We start from the raw sequence: 18,270 nt of genomic DNA on the forward strand, positions 1-18,270 counted from the left end.
GCTGCTGCTTGTAGCTTGCTGCCCCACCCTCCTGCTGATCCGTGATTCCGGTGGTTAAGCAGTTGGTGTTACTTCAAGGCTTAACGACTATTTGCATATTACATCTTTATTATATAGGAGGGTATATGAAACTTACCACACCAAAGCTGTAGATGTCAGATTTGGGTGTTATTTCTCCTCGCAAAGCCTCAGGTGCCATATAAGCTGTTGTTCCCACAATTCTGCTAGTCATGATTGTCTGGGAAAACTTCTCAGAAGCCCGTGCAAGCCCAAAGTCAGATATTTTGGCTGTAAAGTCTCCATCTAGTAAGATATTTGCACTGAAAAATATGTAAAATTTGCAGAGAAAAAATTTTTAATGTTGACTATTGCAGATATTTTCCCTTTGCTCACCTCTAGTCACCTCCACATCCACCTCCCTTGGCCTTTACTACACTATTGTCTGTGACCATGGGGTATGCATATATGTTTTTTAGCTAATCCATTCACCTTCTTTATTCAGTCACCCCACCCCGCTTCCTTCTCCTCTGGCACCCGCCAGTCTGTTCCATGTATCCCTGCTTCTTGTTTCATTTTGTTCCTCAGTTTACTTTGTCCATTAGATTCCACATATTAGTGAGATCATATGATATTTGTCTTTCTCTCACTGGTTTACTTCACTTAGCATAATACTCTCCAGGTCCTTTTCAGGCAAGTCAAATGGTTCCTTAAATAGCTGTAGGAATCGATGTATGTATGTATGTATTTACAGAGTATACCATGTTATAATATACATCATAAAAGCCTGAAGTTTGTATAAATAAACCTAGATTTCAGATTAAAGCTAAAAAGAAATGATTGTCTTATATTCCCTTTTGTTTGAGAAAAAACTTAAGAAAATAAAATAATGCTGTTCACATTAGTGAGAGATATTTTCATTATTTTACAAATAATTTATCACAGGGTCACTTCCCTTAAGGTCTGCCAAAGCACCATTCTTAACTCCTTTTGTAACATTTCTAAATTCATTTAAAAACAAATTTCTAACCCAAGTATCTCAATTTTTAATTTTTTTAATTTTTGTACTATCTGAAATCTTTCAAAGAAGAAAGAATAAAGCTAAAAGATCTTCCTTCATTCATTATATGCATTCACTCATACACTTACTTTCATTCCACAAAACTTACTGAGGACTCCCTATGTATTATAGTATTTAAGCTCAGTGCTGGACATGGAGGAAATCTTCAATTCTTGTCTGTGACAAAGGTATATGCATAAATATTTTTTAATCCTCACCTGATGATATATTTTTATTGATTTTTAGAGAGAGGAAGGGAGAAACATCAATGTGAGAGAGAAACATTGATTGGTTGCCTCCCTGACATGACCCAACTGGGGATCGAACCCACAACCGAGGTATGTGCTCTGATGGGGAATCAAACCCACATTTTGATGTATGGGAGGACGCTCCAACCAAGTGAGTCACCTGTCTGTGGCCATGCATAATTTTTAAAAATCCAATAAGTACACCATAATGGTGATATTAGGTACAAAATGCAGAGAGAACAACTATATGAATAAAAGAACTGGAGAAAATTCCAAGGAAAAATGTGCTTAGTCCTGAATATTTATTAGAAGTTGATGGTTAAATGAGAGAAAGAAAGGCATTTCAGTCAAATGGAGCACCATGTAATAGTGATAAAAAACATAAAAACCTATGACCAATTTCAATAAACTGGTATTCAGGCTTGATCTTTCGGGTCATAACCTGGCAATGCAGTAGTAAATAGGTAAGTACTGGTACAGACAGGTTAAAGGCTGATCAGGAGGGTTTGTAATAAAGTCAATGATAGATAGCCAGGGTCTAAAGAAAGGCAGAACCTTGGGAAGAAAAAGGACATCTATAATCTGGGAGTGCTCTAGACTGAGACATGCATGTGCATAGTGAATAGAACGAGGGAGGGCAAATTATTCTTTAAAGATGGTTTTTCCAAAAGGAGCATTTACCTTTTAATATCTCTATGAATTTGATGGTTTTCATGTAAAAAACTGATGCCATTAGCTGCACCCTGAGAAATCCTGCATCTCATGTGCCAAGAAAGTGGTGGAGTATCATCCTTTTGAAGTAAGAAACAAACCAATTTAAAAATTAGGAGGATAAAAATACCAACAGATAACAGAAAATGTTCCTAAGCAACTTTTAAACAGGGGTTAGCATTTCTCATTTGACAATAAAAATATATAAGAGCATCTTCAAAGTCTAGTCTTGACTAATATTTTACATTTTAGATGATCACCTAATAGAATGGCAACCCCAGTTTTTTGCATGACAAATGTATAATTTTCACAGAGCAGGAAAAATATTAAGATTGATGCAGTTTAAATGATCCTGTAACAAGATGAATATTAATATCCAACAGAGAAACAGAAAGCCAAAAATCTGATGAACAAATATCTTACCAAGCAAGACAGTCTGTCCAGCAATGAACCGTTAGGCATGTAAACATATACTAAGCAGAGGTCATCTCCATCACTTGAGAAACCAAGTAGTTCTACTAAATTTTCATGTTGGCACCTGTGACAAATAATTTTTCACTCAAAATTATTATGATACACACATATACTCAGCTATAGGTTGGAAGTTATTCAGTTTAGAGCTTTAATAGAAAAAAGATCAAGAAAATAATATGCTTAATATCATAATATGATAGATGCTTATATATCTTTCTTATAACTTGATAATCTTCTGCAAACACTTCCCCTTTTAGTCAATATTGATCAACTTAGAAGCAAAACCTCTTTCTATTTTATAGTAAAAGTTCAATAATTCAGACCACTGGAACTTGTGATAGTTTGGTTAAGGACTAGGCTGATGTTTACTTTTGTTTAGCACAATTTTCAATTATAGCACAAATAAAGTTTCAAGAAATCCATTGAAACCTGTATGAAACCCTTTCAAGAATGCTCTAACACCGTGGTCGGCAAACTCATTAGTCAACAGAGCCAAATATCAACAGTACGATTGAAATTTCTTTTGAGTGCCAAATTTATTAAACTTAAACTTCTTCTAACGCCACTTCTTCAAAATAGACTCGCCCAGGCCGTGGTATTTTGTTGAAGAGCCACACTCAAGGGGCCAAAGAGCCGCATGTGGCTCGCGAGCCACAGTTTGCCGACCACAGCTCTAACACATCCAAAGCGCTACTGATTTACAGACATCTGATCTTTAATCACATCTAATCTACACATTTCTGATATTTCATCATATCTGATTATTTATAACCTAACTTGAATTTCTTTATATATGTAAGAGTAAAAAAACTAAAGAGAGCTCAAGTATAACAAAACTGCCTACATATGCGATACAGCGGAAAGAAAACTGGATTCGGTGTTCAGTGCTAAGTCTGAAGTCCAGCTCTGCCACCTCCTGGATATGTGAACTATAGCAAATTAACACCTTACCAAGCCTCAGCAAATTTGCCTGCTAAAAGTGGATAATAATACCTATGTAACATGGATGCTGTGAGAATTAAATGAGCAAATATATGAGAGCCTTGACAGGTACCTCGAGCATGATAAATATTCCATCCTTTGCTTACTCATTTGTTCATTCAAATTGATCTATAATTCTAGCATTTTGTTATTTCAAATCAGAGTTTGATTTTAAATCAGTCTATCCTCAAAAATATTTTATAAAGAGCAAATTAAAATGACAAATTCTCCATTTTCCAGCAAATTAGCACATTTTAGAAATGAGTAGATAACATTTGCTGAGTTTATACTGTATATAAGGCACTATAGTAAATAATTTACCTGCTTTGTTTATTTATTCCTCACAATAACATAATGAAGAAAGAACTATTATTATTCCACTTTATAGATGAGAACACTAATGGATAGAGAGTTAAGAAATGTGGTTAAGGTTATTCTGTTAGTAAGGTCCAGAGATTGGTACTTATTAAATAACAGTAATAATATTCAATGGTGGTGAGGTAGCAGTGAAGTTTGAAATTGTAATACATTGCTGATGAGTATTAATTATCATAACATATATAAGGCCATTTGGACATATACTTGGAAAGTCTTTAAAAAGTTCATGAATTCTGAACTATAATTCTTCTAGGACTCTATCCTGATGAAATAAGCAGAGTTGCATTTAAAGATTTATGTGCACAGAAACCAAGATGGCGGCATAGGTAAATACCTAAACTGCTGCCTCACACAACAATTTCAAACTACAACTAAAAGACAGAATGGACATCATCCAGAACCACAGGAAAGCTGGCTGAGTGGAAATTCTACAACTCGAAGGAAAGAGGAAAGCACACGGAGAATCAGAGGAGCTGCAAAGGACTGAGATACGGAGACATGCGCAAGGAGGAAGGGCAGCTGAGTGCCTGGCTGGCGTTCTCTGGCGGGAGGGGGAAGGAAGCCCCCGACTGCACTGAACCCCAGTTCCGACTGCACTGAACACCAGTTCTGGGCGAAACGCCGTGGACCCAGGCCCATACGGGGAGAGTCTGGACTGTCAGGTAGAGAGAAAGGCACACGGAGACTCGGAGACTCGGGGAAGCCGCAGCGGGCAGGGGTCTAGAGGTGCGCATGCGAGTGCATGCAGAGAAGACTGACTGCTGAGGTTGCCGCAAGCTCTCCCTAGTGGAAGGGAGTCGGAAGCTCCTGACTGCACTGAACCCCAGTTCCGAATGCACTGAACCCCAGTTCCAGGCGAGTCTGGGAGAATCTGGACTGTCAGGTGGAAATTCAGGGGAGCCACGGAAGGCAGAGGTCTGGAGGAGCGCACACAAGGGCAGGGCTGATGGGAAGCCAAGACTGTCTGCTCAGCCCTGAGACTCTGCCCCATCCAAGCTGAGCACAGAGGCTTTTGCAATTTTGCAAGTCTGGTCCTATAAGGCTGTCTCCAGCACAGGTCTCCCGGCGTAGACACAGCTGATACACATAGCCAACTGGCCTGGAGGTCAATTCCTCCCAGTGATACCAACAACAATCAAGACGTAACTACAACAAGGCTGTACACACAGACCACAAAGGGGTGCACCAAGAGTGTCCACCTCAGGTGACTGGGGAAGCTGACCCACTGGGCTATATAGGAAACCTAGCACACAAAGCTACCCTACCAACTCAGGGAAACAGTGAAAATGTGGAGACAAAGTAACAGACCACAAACAAAAGAAATGGAGGAAAATATACGACTGGATATAGAGTTCAAAACCACAGTTATAAGGTTTTTCAAGAATTTCCTAGAGAAGGCCGATAAATTTAGCCAGACCCTCGAGGATATGAAAAAGGACCAACTAGAAATTAAACATACACTGACTGAAATAAAAAATATTATATAGAGACCCAACAGCAGACTAGAGGAATGCAAGGATTAATCAAAGATTTGAAATACAAAGAAGCAAAAAACACTCAACAGAAAAGCAAAAAGAAAAAAGAATCCAAAAAGTTGAAGATAGTGTAAGAAGCCTCTGGGACAACTTCAAGCATACCAACATCAGAATTATGGGGGTGCCAGAAGAAGAGCGAGAGCAAGATACTGAAAACCTATTTGAAGAAATAATGACAGAAAATTTCCCCTACCTGGTGAAAAAAATACTTACAAGTCCAGGAAGCGCAGAGAACCCCAAACAAAAGGAATCCAAAGAGGACCACACCAAGACACATTATAATTAAAATGCCAAGAGCAAAAGACCAAGAGAGAATATTAAAAGCAGCAAGAAAAAAACAGTTAATTACCTACAAGGGAGCACCTATACGATTGTCAGCTGGTTTCTCAACAGAAACTATGCAGGCCAGACGGGAGTGGCAAGAAATATTCCAAGTGATTGAATAGCAAGAACCTACAACCAAGATTACTCTACCCAGCAAAGTTATCATTCAGAATGGAAGGTCAGATAAAGAGCTTCACAGATAAGAAAAAGCTGAAGGAGTTCATCACCACCAAACCAGTATTATATGAAATGCTGAATGGTATTCTTTAAGAAGAGGAAGAAGAAAAAAGTAAAGATAAAAATTATGAACAAAAAATACATATCTATCAACAAGTGAACCCAAAAATCAAGTGAATTAAAAATCTGAGCAACAGAATAAACTGGTGAATATAATAGAATCAGGGGCATAGAAAGGGAGTGGACTGATAATTCTCAGGGGGAAAGGGGTATGGGGGGTTCAGGAAGAGACTGGACAAAAATAGTACACCTATGGATGAGGACAGCTGGGGGGAGGTAAGGGCAGAGGGTGGGGTGGGAACTGGGTGGAGGGGAGCTATGGGGGGAAAAAGGAGAAACTATTGTAATAATCTGAACAATAAAGATTTATTAAATTAAAAAAAAATTATGTACAAAGAGATTTAAAGGAGCTTTAATTCGTAATACTGAAAACCAGAAACAAACCTACTAGGGTAATGATTAAACAAAACATAATCCTCATATATGACAAAATTTTATACAATAATTTAAAATGTTTTAAAATTATTTTAAATGACTTGGGGAATTGCTATGCAGATATCATGAAGAAAGTACACCAAATATTAGCAGTGGTTATCTCTGAGTGATATAATTAAGAGATGATTTTTATTATTTTAAAAATATTTTCCTATATTTCCCAGATTACTTACTTTAAATAAGTTACTTTAGAATTGGCGAGTGGGGGTAGAAATGAGGAGAAAAAATTGTAAAAGTGTTTTAATTTTTCTTATCACTATGCATAATATTTACTGTAAATAAATTAATTCGTCTATTATTTCTTTCTTGAGGTTAAGCAACCAGAATTGGTGATTTATAGCAATGGGTCTAGTAAAATTCATATCAAAAGCTCAAGCTCTGGAATCAGACAGATCTGTATTTGAAACCCAGCTCTAATATTTACTGGCTATGTGACCTTTATAAATCTCAGTGGGGAAAAAATGTTGGGAGGTTATAACAATTATTGTTAGGATTAAATGAGACAATGCACATAAAACATACTGTATAGTGTCTGGTACACTATGTAAACTCAAGTATCTATTATTACAATTATTAGAATAAATTTCCTAATTTGTTTCTGTTACTTTTCCTGATGATGCCCAACAATTTTCAAGCATACTGGGTCAAGGCCTTCTAAGCACTCTGGCATATAACACTTCCCATACCATAAGTTATGGGTGTTAACTTATATCTAAGAGCCCATTATACTATAATTTTTTTTATACCTACAATTTGTCTTTCATAAATCCTGGGAGCAGAAAACATGATAATGGAAAAAAGTTGAAATTCTATATAACTTTGCTATGATTTAAAATAATGACTGCTGTTTAATCTACAGGCATATGGGTATATTTAGTTATGGAATTTTAGTCAAAATTTTTTAAATTGCTCTAATCTAAACCCTTTATTTCATTTGTATATATGTGAAAATATCACTAGTTCACAGTACCCTTTGGGTAAGAAACCAGATGCCTCATTCCTTGCCATGCTCTTTTCCACTGCATCACACCGCCAAATAAACTTACTTTGCCATTACTTTTATTTCTTGATCAAACTGTTGTTTCAATTCTTCATTACTAATGTCAACCACCTGAAAAAATAATATACAATATAACACAATACAATAACCCTAAGGCTCCTAATGCTAGAACATGGCTAAAGAGATCAATTGGCTGATATTGATTTCCTTAAAATAGCAAGGCATTATTCTCCCCATTTTATAGAACAACTGAGAACTAGAAATATTAGTGATTTGCTCAAGGTCCCATGGCTGGTTAGTGGAAGGAAAAGAATCTTATAAACCATGTAAACATATAAACCTCACTGAGTTACTGTGGGAGTGAAAAAAATAATGAGACTTTACTGCATAAACATTTTGAAAAAAATTCTGTGGAGCAGAAAACACGTTAATTTAAAGGCAAAAAGAAAAATAAAGCCTGCAAAAGTATTTTTAGCATATATAACAGGGTAACTCTCTTTGTCATATAAATATGTACTATATTGATATTTAAAAAAATATAACAACAAATCTAGAATATAACAAATCAATAAGTAAAAGATGCATACCCTAACAGAAATGGGAACAAAGGATATAGAAAAGAAATTTTTCATTTTTAATGTATATTTTATAAACTTTATTTTTAAATGAGAAAATACAAGAAAGTTATTTTTATAAAATGTTCTTAGTATCTTATCATTTTAATCTTTATTATGCATGAAGCACTGTGTAAATCAGGGGTTCTCAACTTTATTTTGTGAATCTCCCATAATTGTATGAATAATGCTATATATGTGTACATAACTACATTTTGGGTAGAGATAGGACCCACAGCTTTCAACAGATTTTTAAATCTTAAGAACTACCAGCTTAGAATGATGTTTATTTAAAGAAAATGTGCACTGAAATAACATATTTCCTAAAGATTAATTTAAAACTTATTCTAGAGCACAGTAGGAAGTAACTCTTCCTTTAAATCTTTTTATCCCTGGAAACAAAACTTACTGCTGCAAGCCTCTTCACAGCCACCGTTCTGTTGTCCACATAGCCTTTATAAACAACTCCAAATCCGCCCTCTCCCATTTTGTTGCCACCGACAGAAATGGGTCTTTCATCAAAGTTATTTGTGACATCCTTCAATTCGTAAAATGAAAAACTGTGAAAACCTATAATGTCAATAAAGGGAAAAAGTGCTTCAATAAAAAAGTGGTTTTAGTAATTCCAGTATTTTATCAATTTAAATATTTTATATTTAAATATTTATTACTTTGGATTAGGCACAATGAGAGAGAGCAAAACGATTTTTAAATAAAAATTTTAGTCACTTGTTTTCTTCATAAAATAATCCTTTCAAGTTATGTAAATATTTACATATGGCCTCTACTCACTGATAACATGACTCATACAATGAAGATGGTGCTTAATAAGTCAGGAGGGGGAAAAACTACAAAAGAGCTATTGCCAGTGTGCACAAACAAAAGGAGGAATTTGTTTTTAGCAGTAATGGTCTTAATGACAAACCACCAGTACAGCCTTGTTTTGAACCTTGTTCACCTCATGGCACACATAAGCTAATTAGTAAAATTCTTCAAAATACAAAAAAAAAAATTGCCATTCTGACAAAAAAAAAAAAAATAGGTATAATTTTTTAATGTTTTATATTTATTTTTTTTAGAGAGAGACAGAGAGGGATAGAGATAGAAACATGGACGAGAGAGGAACGTCAATCAATTGCCTCCTGCATGCCCCCTACTGGGGATTGAGCCCGCAACTCCAGGCATGTGCCCTGACCAGGAATAGAACTGGTGACCTCGTGTGTCATGGTTCGACACCCAACCACTGAGCGAGCAACACTGGCCAGGCAAAATAGGTATATTTGATTTATTCACAATTCACACCATAAGGTTATTGTTGTATTGGCTGTTATCATTTTTTAAATTTGACAATGTAAGGGAAAAGAGGTCAATGCCTCTGACTAAATAGTCAAGTATTGCATGTTTTAAAAATTCTTTCGGCACATTGGTTAAAGATCGTTGCCCTAGTCAATGGAATGCACTGCAAATGTTACTTACGCGTATCACTAACTTCTAAACTTTCTGTACTTGAGGAGTCAGGTGGCATATAATTTTGCTCAGGATTCCGCACAGGTATCACAAATGACCTGTCTTTATTATAGAGAGGCATCTGATTCTGCTCGACTGTTACAGCTTCTTTACAAGGCAGTGTTTTAACAGTTTTGGGAACAGCATCTGCCAAATGAAGTAAGATACAAGTCATCCCTCCGTAGAAATAGTGAAAAAGTTAATCTAGGAACTTGGTTCATTTAAATCATTGCAGTTTCAACATTAGCCCCATATTCTCACAGCACACACAAGAAGCTACCTAGTAAGAATTTTGTTTTGGTAAAGATAGGTAAGACAGTGTTTTCAAAAAATGGTCTATGAACCACCTGCATAAGAAGCACTGAAGTACCTGAACCCAATTCCAGAATTGCAATAATGATGTCTATAACAGAGCCCAGAAAGCTACCCATTTACAAAAACCCCAGATGGTTCTTGTGTACACCGAGAACAACTGGTGTTAATGACATCAAAGGGAAAAGGTCAAGTCATGAAGAAGGCAACAAGACACTAACCCACCAGAATACAGTGTAAGGAAATCATGACTACAGAATCCCATTGGGGTGGAAGTGGAGGGTGAAAAAAAATAAGAGCCAAAAAAAAAAAAAAATCCCCCAAATAATATCTAATTTCCATCCTTCTAAACTTCCTACTGGCACCAAACTACCTTTAATGGTGGGGTCAGACTCAATCACGAAGCCTCCATCTCTTTAACAGCAAGCAAGTCTGCAGTGCCCTATGTCTGGGGTGCTTGTTAAGAGTTGGGGACAGTTGAAAGAATGAAAAGGAGTCTCAAATGTCAGGTTCATCTGCTATGAGAAAAAGTAAGAGTAAGAAGAAATGGTCCTGTTTTTGCTGCTTGTCTTTCCACCCTCATTGCTGATGCCCTAGTCACACGCAGTTTACCTGGTAGCAAAAGACTCGCAGGGGCAAAAAACTCATTTTGGATCAAAAGATCCACAAGATCACCAACTGTGCAATTTGTGGTGCCCCAGTCAAACAGTAATTCACTGGTGGGACTTTTTCCAGTTTGAAGTAATGCTTCAAATCTCCTTAAAAGCAACAAAGAAACAAAATTAGTATGCAAATGGAGTTAACATGAAAATAGGAATTAACCCCCCTGTTCCTTTCTCTGACGGCACCTCCTATAATGTTAAAGAAAAGGGACAATAAAAAAACCAGCGAGGCCCTAGCTGGTTTGGCTCAGTGGATAGAGCGTCAGCCTGTGGACTGAAGGGTCCTGGGTTCTATTCCAGTCAAGGGCACATGCCTGGGTTGCGGGCTAGATCCCCAGTAAGGGGCGGGCAGGAGGCAGCTGATTGGTGATTCTCTCTCATTGATGTTTCTATCTCTCTCTCCCTCTCCCTTCCTCTCTGAAATCAATAGCAATATATTAAGAAAAAAACACACAGCAAGAATTACAGAAAATACGAAAGATAAGCAGAGGAAAAAAGATGGTGAAAGTGATGATAATATGTTAACACATACTGAGCACTTACTGAGTATTTGCTCAGTGGACTACAGGACATACACATATGAACCATTGTATTCTGAAAGACACTATGACTATCATACTAATTTACGAATGAGAAAGCCAGGCAGGCATGGAGAGGTAAAGTAAGCGGCTCATAGCCACACAGCCAATAAGCTGTATCTAAATTAACCTTTTGCACTCGGATGTCGAGATTAAAATTACTCTTTGAATGTATCAATAATTTGAAATATAAAAAAATCCAAATAAATAAGTTTGTATGAAAAGAAACTCCAGTTTTTTATTCTACTGCCACGCTTTGTAAAATCTGGGGTATTTAAAAAATTAAATCCCGAGTAGAATAAAGGAATCGAGAAAAAAAGCAAGCGAGTGCAAAGGGTTAAGATCCAAATTCCGATTTCACTTGACGTAGGAGTGTGCTTTCAACCTACAAAGCTCTATTACTTCCCTAGCAGAATTAATGATATAATATACACTGAGTGGCCAGATTATTATGATCTCTGAACGCATAATAATCTGGCCACTCAGTGTATATATATATTATATATTAACTCTGCTAGTCAGATGATTTTTAACAAACCTGCTTAAAGAAATAGAATATATATAAACTTGGAGAAGTATTCCTTTGATCTTTACTATATTTCAATTAAATTTTAAAAACATCAGTTTTTCATTCCCACTTATTTAAAAACTAGTTTTGAAAAGTAACGTTTAAAAACTTAAGTTTTCTCCCAAATTTTTTATTTTGAAAAATTCCAAATAAAGTAATACCCTGAACAACCGTTTACCCTTCATGTAGTTTCACCAATTGACCAATTGATAACATTTTGCCATGTTGTGCTCTTGACATGTTCTCGTTCTCTCTCTCTCTCTCTCTCTCTCTCTCTCTCTCTCTCTCTCTCTCTCTCTCTCGTGTATCACATCTGGAGGCACATAATGGCAGTTTGTACCATTACTGGTGACACAAAGTTTGATTACTTGGTTAAGAAGGCATGCTTCAGATTTTTTCTCTTTTTATAGAGAAATTTCTCTATTTTCCCTTCATAATTCTTAAGTAAGCTGTGGATAATAATTTCAAATCTCATGCAGCCTTGCTCATCAATAACCTTTCACTTAGTGTTTTTTTTTATCACTCACTGAGAAGCTTTGTATGAATTAATTACTCATTGGGAGTTGTAAACTGGTAACTTTCTAATTCTATCATTCTTTCAATAATTATTTGCTGCCATTATTCTGCAAAGAAGGGCTTTTTCTCCCCATCACCACTGTCTCATCTTCCAAAGTTTTTAATAGTAATATCAATAAACTATCTTAAAAAATAGGCTGGCAAGCTCTAAACTGAAGCTTTTTCTAAGTAATTTAAGATGTTCATCCTTCATATGAAGAAACATTTCCTGGCAGGGAGCCATAGTTTTAGGTTAATGCTGAAAATCACAAATACATTTCTTTTCCTCTTATTTTTGTTAATCCTCATCCAACGATGTTTTTCCCATTGATTTTTAGGGAGCGTGGAAGGAAAGGAGGCGGGAGGGAGGGAGGGAAGGAAAGAGAGAGGGAGAGAGGGAGAGAGGGAGAGAGGGAGAGAGGGAGAGAGGGAGAGAGGGAGAGAGGGAGAGAGTTTGATTGGTTGTCTCCCATGCACCCCATGTGCCTGAGAGGATCAAACCTGCAAAACAGGACATGCCCTTGACTGAAATTGAACCTGTGACCCTTTGGTGCTCAGGTGATGCTCTAACCAGTTAGTACACTGGCCAGGGCAACATTTCTTTTCCACTTGTTTCTAAAGACAGATTTTGATATAGGTTTGAGCTGAAATAACTGACCACAATAAAATCTGTACTTATACTCTATACTAAATTAAGCAGAGGTGAATAGAGAGGAAGAATAGAAATTATCTGAAGATAGTATTGAGAAATCCTAGCTAAGAAATAAAAATTCTGTTCATAGATGTATACATTTATGAGCAACTAGGAAATGCCCATTTGAATTCCCAAAATACACTGCTAAAGTGAATTAGAGATTTATACACATAGAAGTTTAGGTTCCGGAATTGTGCTAGCAATTCTTACAATATTTTCGTTACTTCAAACTGGAAATGACAGTGTGAAACAGACTGTCCTCCTTGGCTTGCCAAACATAACCAAAATAAAAGTGGGAATCTTGATTCTAATCCAAAAACCTATTTGCAAGATCGCAATATTAGCCTAGCTGAATGAAGCAAACATTGCAAAACAAGGAGGGGGTGCTTTTTACCATTATCTCCACTGGGGAGAGGTTTATTTTCTGAACTGCAATATTAGATAGCATCTATACCTATTAGTCATTCTAGATTGTGATGTAATAATTTTAAAAGGAAAAGAATTTTATACGTTACCTTATGTGAAACTGATTGTATCTATCATCACCAGATGGTTTTTTAATAGCTACTGCTAACTTCTTCCATCCTTCTTGAGGATCAATAAAATCTGACAGCTTTCTAATTAGTCCAACATTGAGGCAGCGCACATATGTTGATGGTGTTACTGGTTTGTTCATCTTCTATTCCTATAATAGCAAAAATTCTCTTTAAAATTTTACAGTAGTTTTAGTGATGATATCTATAAGCTTATATATCACTCTGCTATAACATATGAATTGTTAGCAGCTGATTACATACACTATAACAAAGGAACAGTCCAAAGTCAACTACAGGTGATGCTTGAACAACAGGGGTTTAAGCTGTGTAGGTCCACTTATATGTAGACTAGAGGCCCTCGGCCTGGCCTGCGGGGATTGGGCCAAAACCAGAAGTCCAACATTCCCCGAGGGGTCCCAGATTGTGAGAGGGTGCAGGCCAGGCCAAGGGACCCCACTGGTGCACGAATCCGTGCACCGGGCCTCTAGTCTGCACATAAGATCTTTGGTTAATCTCTTCCCGCCCTCCCCCCTGCCTTCCCTCTGAGATTCATCAGTCTGTTCCATGTTTCCATGCCTGTGTGTTGAGCGTCTTCTCCCTGATGGTCAGTGCACATCATAGCTACCGGTGGAATGGTTGAACTTAGGCTTTTATATACAGTATATGGATATTTTTCCATAAATACTATAAATGTATTTTCTCTTCCTTATGATTGCCTTAGTAACAATTTCTTTTCTCTAGCTTACTTTGTTGTAAGAATACAGTATCTAACACAAAAATGTATCATACAAAATATGTGTTAATCGACTGTTTATGTTAACTTTAAGGCTTCCAGTCAACAGTAGGTTATTAGTAGTTAAATTTGCAGGAAGTAAAATATTACATGTGGATTTTCAACTGCATGGGGGTCAACACCCCAATCCCTACATTGTTCAAGGGTCAACTATAGTTGATATCCTAATAAATTAAAATTGTGGTTTATTTGTTTATCCTCTGGGCTTGCTTTTTTTCTCTACCTATAATATCAATTAAGAAATTATAATTTTTTTCCTGATACTGACATTTTTCTGAGTGAAATTTACACAAAGGAGCAAAAAGTTTACTTTTTTCAGAAAAAATACTGTGAACAAATTCAGGAATGAAAGCTATTAATAAAAGAGATTTATTTTTCAATTTAAAATAGGTTTACCGAGAGGAGGAACCAAGATGGCGGCATAGTTAAACAACTAATCTGCTGCCTCACACAACAATTTCAAAAATACAACTAAAAGACAAAAACGTCTACCACCCAGAACCACGGGAAAGCTGGCTGAGTGGAAGATTTACAACTAAGAAGAGAAAGAAGCACAATCGCTGAAAAGCTGAGGTACGGAGGCACTCGAATCGGGCCGGCGGCGGGCGGCTGGGTACGCGGCTTTTCTTCAACCCGCAGGGAGACAAGCTCCCGATCACTCTGAAATCCAGTTTCTGGGGACACTCGGGGGACCCAGGCACCTACGGGGAGAAGCTGGACTCTCGGCCATCGGGTCGGAAAGTGAGAGTGACTTTTTTGCAGTGGTGCGCCCAGCAATCATTGTTTACTGTGCTGGAGCGCAGGGCGCAGGGACTTGGAAACGTGGAAAGGCAGAGACAGCTGACGGCAGCCATTGCCGTTGGCCACGCCCCAGCCTAGTGACGCCCTGAGACCCCGCCCAGCCCTGAGGCCCCACCCTGAGGCCCCACCCTGCACATTCTACAAACCCGCCCAGGCTCCACACAGCGGCTTTTGCATATAAATGGCCTGTTCTGGAGCAGCTTAACCAACTGCAGCTCCAGTCAGACTGCTCCAAAACCGCCCAAGCAAAGGAGGAGAAAACTAGCCCTTGCTGTAGCTCCTGCTAGGGGACACACAGTACACAAGGGTACACCAAGAGTGTCCACCTCAAGTAACTGGGAGGCTGACCCGTTGAACCAATAGGACACCTAGTACACAAAACTACCCTACCAACTCAGGGAAGCAGAGAATATGAGAAGGCAAGGAAACAGATCACAAACCAAAGAAATGGAGGAGAACAAGCAGCTGGACATAGAGTTCAAAACCACGGTTATAAGGTTTTTCAAGAATTTCATGGAAAAGGCCGATAAATTCAATGAGGACCAACTAGAAATTAAACATACACTGATTGAGATAAAAAATATTATACAGAGACCCAAAAGCAGACTAGAGGATTGCAAGAATCAACTCAAAGATTTGGAATACAAAGAGGCCAAGGACACTCTTCCAGAGAAGCATGAAGAGAAGAGAATTCAGAAAGTTGAAGATAGTGTAAGAAGTCTCTGGGACAACTTCAAGCGAACCAACATCAGAATTATGGGGGTACCAGAAGAAGAGAGAGAGCAAGATGCTGAAAACCTATTTGAAGAAATAATGAACGAAAACTTCCCCCACCTGATGAAAGAAATAGACTTACAAGTCCAGGAAGCACACAGAACCCCAAACAAAAGGAATCCAAAGAGGACCACACCAAGACACATCATAATTAAAATGCCAAGAGCAAAAGACAAAGAGAGAATCTTACAAGCAGCAAGAGAAAAACAGTTAGTTACCTACAAGGGAGCTCCCATACGATTATCAGCTAATTTCTCAACAGAAACCATGCAGGCCAGACGGGAGTGGCAAGAAATATTCAAAGTGATTGAATAGCAGGAACCTACAACCAAGACTACTCTACCCAGCAAAGTTATCATTCAGAATTGAAGGGCAGATAAAGAGCTTCACAGATAAGAAAAAGCTAAAGGAGTTCATCACCACCAAACCAGCATTATATGAAATGCTGAAAGGTATTCTTTAAAAAGAGGAAAAAGAAGAAGAAAGATAAAAATTATGAACAACAAATACATATCTATCAACAAGTGAATCTAAAAGTCAAGTGATTTAAAATAGGTTTACCAGTCAGTATTTATTTCTATTAAATATTTATGCAATACTCTTTGGTAGAATAAATATAAATATCCTGAAATAACTTGTGTAGCATGAAAAGATATGGTCTATCCACCAACATTTCACATAACATGCTCTTCCCTGTGACGCCTCCACCTTTTTTGAGTCCATCAGCTCTACCTGATCACAATTCATTCCCTACTAAGCCAAGCCCTATGGCTTACCACCTTAACTACTCTCCAGGCAGAACCTTCATTTCCTCTGTCCCCTTTTTCTTCTGTCACTCCACCTTGGAGAGCTGTGGCTAGGGATGAATCTCACACTTTTACTGGTATACCAGTGCTGCTGAATACAGCTAGAGAACCAGGCGACAACAAATGGGTGTGAATACAAATCTATGGGGACCCCTTTTCCATTGGGCCTTCAACACAGTCATTAATCCTTCTACTTGTCTTCAATCATTGTCCTTAGCGAACTATTTCATACCTTTACTTCTCTATATGTGATTTTATTTTATCTTCATGGCCCTCATTCTCAGCAGGCGGCCACCTTTCCTTCTACTTAATCAAGACACATAGGTTCAGATATTCTTCTGCCAATTACTCTCCTCCCCTATATATTTTTAATTTTAAGATACCATACAATTAATATTTGGAGTAAAGAATATATTCATGCCGAAACCGGTTTGGCTCGGTGGATAGAGCGTCGGTCTGCGGACTCGGGGGTCCCGGGTTTGGTTCCGGTCGGGGGCGTGTGCATTGGTTGCGGGCACATCCCCGGTGGGGGGTGTGCAGGAGGCAGCTGGTCCATGTTTCTCTCTCATTGATGCTTCTAGCTCTCTATCCCTCCCCCTTCCTCTCTGTGAAAAATCAATAAAATATATTTAAAAAAAAAAAGAATATATTCATATGGTACAAAATCCAGAATCTATAAGCAAAAAGCCTCCCTATATCCTAGGCCTCTATATTAGCATTGTCTTCTCTTTTGCCTTCTTTGACTACAATATCTAAGTAGGGTCTGTCTGCCCTCAACCTAATTATCTTTCATCACTGCACAATTTATTTGTAATCATATATTTATTTGTTTAATTGTTTACTGGCTGTCACCACCATTAGACTATAAGTTCCATGAATTCAGGGACCTTGGTCATTTTGTTCACTAATATATACTTGTTACTTCAACCTTCTATTCATATACTAATATGTGAGAATGCTCATATAGTAAGCATTCTTTACCTAAATCTCTCTCCTAAGCTCTACTTAGTGCCATCTCCCCTAGATGGTGACAGAGGTAGGTATTCACATTTAATATGACCAGAACTTATTTCCTCCATCTACCTAATTGGCCAAGCCAAAAAAGCCAGGAATCAGCTTCTTTGCTTCCCTCACTCTTCTTTTTCTTTTATATCTCATCTTTCATTCAATTATTTTGATTTGGTCTCCTAAATCTTTTAATCTTTTTCTTCTCCATTCCTTGATTGTATACTGTTTCCAGGTTTTCATTTCTCCTAGATTATTGCAAAGTTTTCAGACTGGTCTCCCTTCAATTTTTCATTTAGAGTAATCCACTTAACCAAGTAAGATCACATAACACTTTTCCTGAAAACTCTCAAATGGCTCCCCTGTACCTTTTAGTATAAAGTTTAAACTCCTGTCATAGTATGTAAGGCACATGATGATTTGGCCTTGCCTGCCTCTCTAACCTCACCTCTTATTATTTAATGGTATGTATCCTATGAGATTACATAGGATAATCTCATAGCAAACTCCTTGCCTGAGCCTAACCATGTCCTCCTGTGCTATTACTGATGCTTGGATGGTTGTTTTTTTTTTTTTGGATGGGGGAGAATTATCCTTAATCCTTTCCACTCATTCTTCTATCCTCC

General features: G+C 37.6%; 1 protein-coding gene across 2 annotated transcripts in view; it reads right to left on the minus strand.

Moving 5' to 3' along the window:
- The window catches only part of IRAK4 (interleukin 1 receptor associated kinase 4), a 40,237-nt gene that overhangs the window by 18,416 nt on the left and 3,551 nt on the right, over positions 1-18,270 (minus strand). For both annotated transcript variants that reach the window (XM_054719145.1, XM_008140573.3), the window contains exons 2-9: positions 13,445-13,614; positions 10,485-10,630; positions 9,531-9,707; positions 8,464-8,624; positions 7,487-7,551; positions 2,440-2,554; positions 1,987-2,096; positions 137-320 (exon numbers count right to left, since the gene is read on the minus strand). In XM_054719145.1, the coding sequence (XP_054575120.1) occupies positions 137-320; positions 1,987-2,096; positions 2,440-2,554; positions 7,487-7,551; positions 8,464-8,624; positions 9,531-9,707; positions 10,485-10,630; positions 13,445-13,605 (1,119 nt within the window). In that variant the 5' untranslated portion in view covers positions 13,606-13,614. The remainder of the gene's footprint in view (positions 1-136; positions 321-1,986; positions 2,097-2,439; positions 2,555-7,486; positions 7,552-8,463; positions 8,625-9,530; positions 9,708-10,484; positions 10,631-13,444; positions 13,615-18,270) is intronic.

This window comes from Eptesicus fuscus, chromosome 7, assembly GCF_027574615.1.
Source record: "Eptesicus fuscus isolate TK198812 chromosome 7, DD_ASM_mEF_20220401, whole genome shotgun sequence".
NCBI classification, from domain to species: Eukaryota; Metazoa; Chordata; class Mammalia; order Chiroptera; family Vespertilionidae; genus Eptesicus; species Eptesicus fuscus.